This window comes from Eimeria mitis, genomic scaffold (genome assembly GCF_000499745.2).
Source record: "Eimeria mitis Houghton genomic scaffold, Emh_scaff5198, whole genome shotgun sequence".
Taxonomy (NCBI): Eukaryota; Apicomplexa; class Conoidasida; order Eucoccidiorida; family Eimeriidae; genus Eimeria; species Eimeria mitis.
In genome coordinates, this window is record NW_013573489.1 from 3180 (window position 1) to 4026 (window position 847).

General features: G+C 54.3%; 1 protein-coding gene across 1 annotated transcript in view; it reads right to left on the reverse strand.

Moving 5' to 3' along the window:
• The window catches only part of EMH_0080490 (uncharacterized protein), a gene marked incomplete at both ends in the record, with an annotated part of 1731 nt that extends 1198 nt beyond the window's left edge, over window positions 1-533 (reverse strand). The window contains one exon of the mRNA XM_013500255.1: window positions 467-533. Within this exon, the coding sequence (XP_013355709.1) occupies window positions 467-533 (67 nt within the window). The remainder of the gene's footprint in view (window positions 1-466) is intronic.
• Window positions 534-847: the final 314 nt, after the last annotated feature.

The following is an 847-nucleotide window of genomic DNA, read 5'->3' on the forward strand; positions in this document are numbered from 1 at the left end:
ACGAACCACTGCTGCACCTCTTGCTGCAGCAGCATCTGCTGCTGCTGCAGCATCTGCTGCTGCAGCAACATCTGCTGCTGCAGCAGCACGCGCAGCTGCCACAGGAAAAAGTAAAATCCCAACAGCAAAAAAACCAAAGGAGGCAGCAGGAATGGCTAGCTCCCTGGCTAGCTAGCTAGCTCATCTAGCTAGCTAGCTCGCTAGCTGCCTATCCACCTAGCCTGCCCCTAGCTACCCAGCTAGCCACCCAGCTAGCTAGCTAGCTAGCTACCTAGCTAGCTAGCTAGCCAGCTAGCTAGCTAGCTAGCTCGATACCCCTTCCTGTTTCTATATGAAACTTAAAAACACAAGTCGTTCTATATTCCACCCCAAATGAGAAGCGGAGGCAGCAACTGCAGCAACAGCAGCAGCAGCAACTGCAGCAAAAGCAGCAGCAGCTGCTGCTGCGTCGCCCTCTGCTGCGCACCTGCACCCGCACAGGCAGCAGCAGCAGCAGCTGCTGCTGCTGCTGCTGCTATCTTCGTTGCAGTCATCAACAAGGACCCAAAGTGGAACAGAAAAAAGTGTAGAATGGCAGCTGCAGCAGCAGCTCCTGCTGCTGCTGCAGCTCCTGCTGCTGCTGCAGCTCCTGCTGCTGCTGCAGCTCCTGCTGCTGCTGCAGCTCCTGCAGCAGCAGCAGCAGCAGCAGCGGTTTTTTTTATGAGAGTTGAAACTGCATCAGGATGCTGTCTCCAGGGCAACTGCAGCCTTTCGTTTTTCTCTATATGCCTTTATTTGTTCGTCTGCTATGCGGTGCTGTCTGTACACCCCAGTTACACAGCAACGCAATAAGAAACGAATGCAGCAG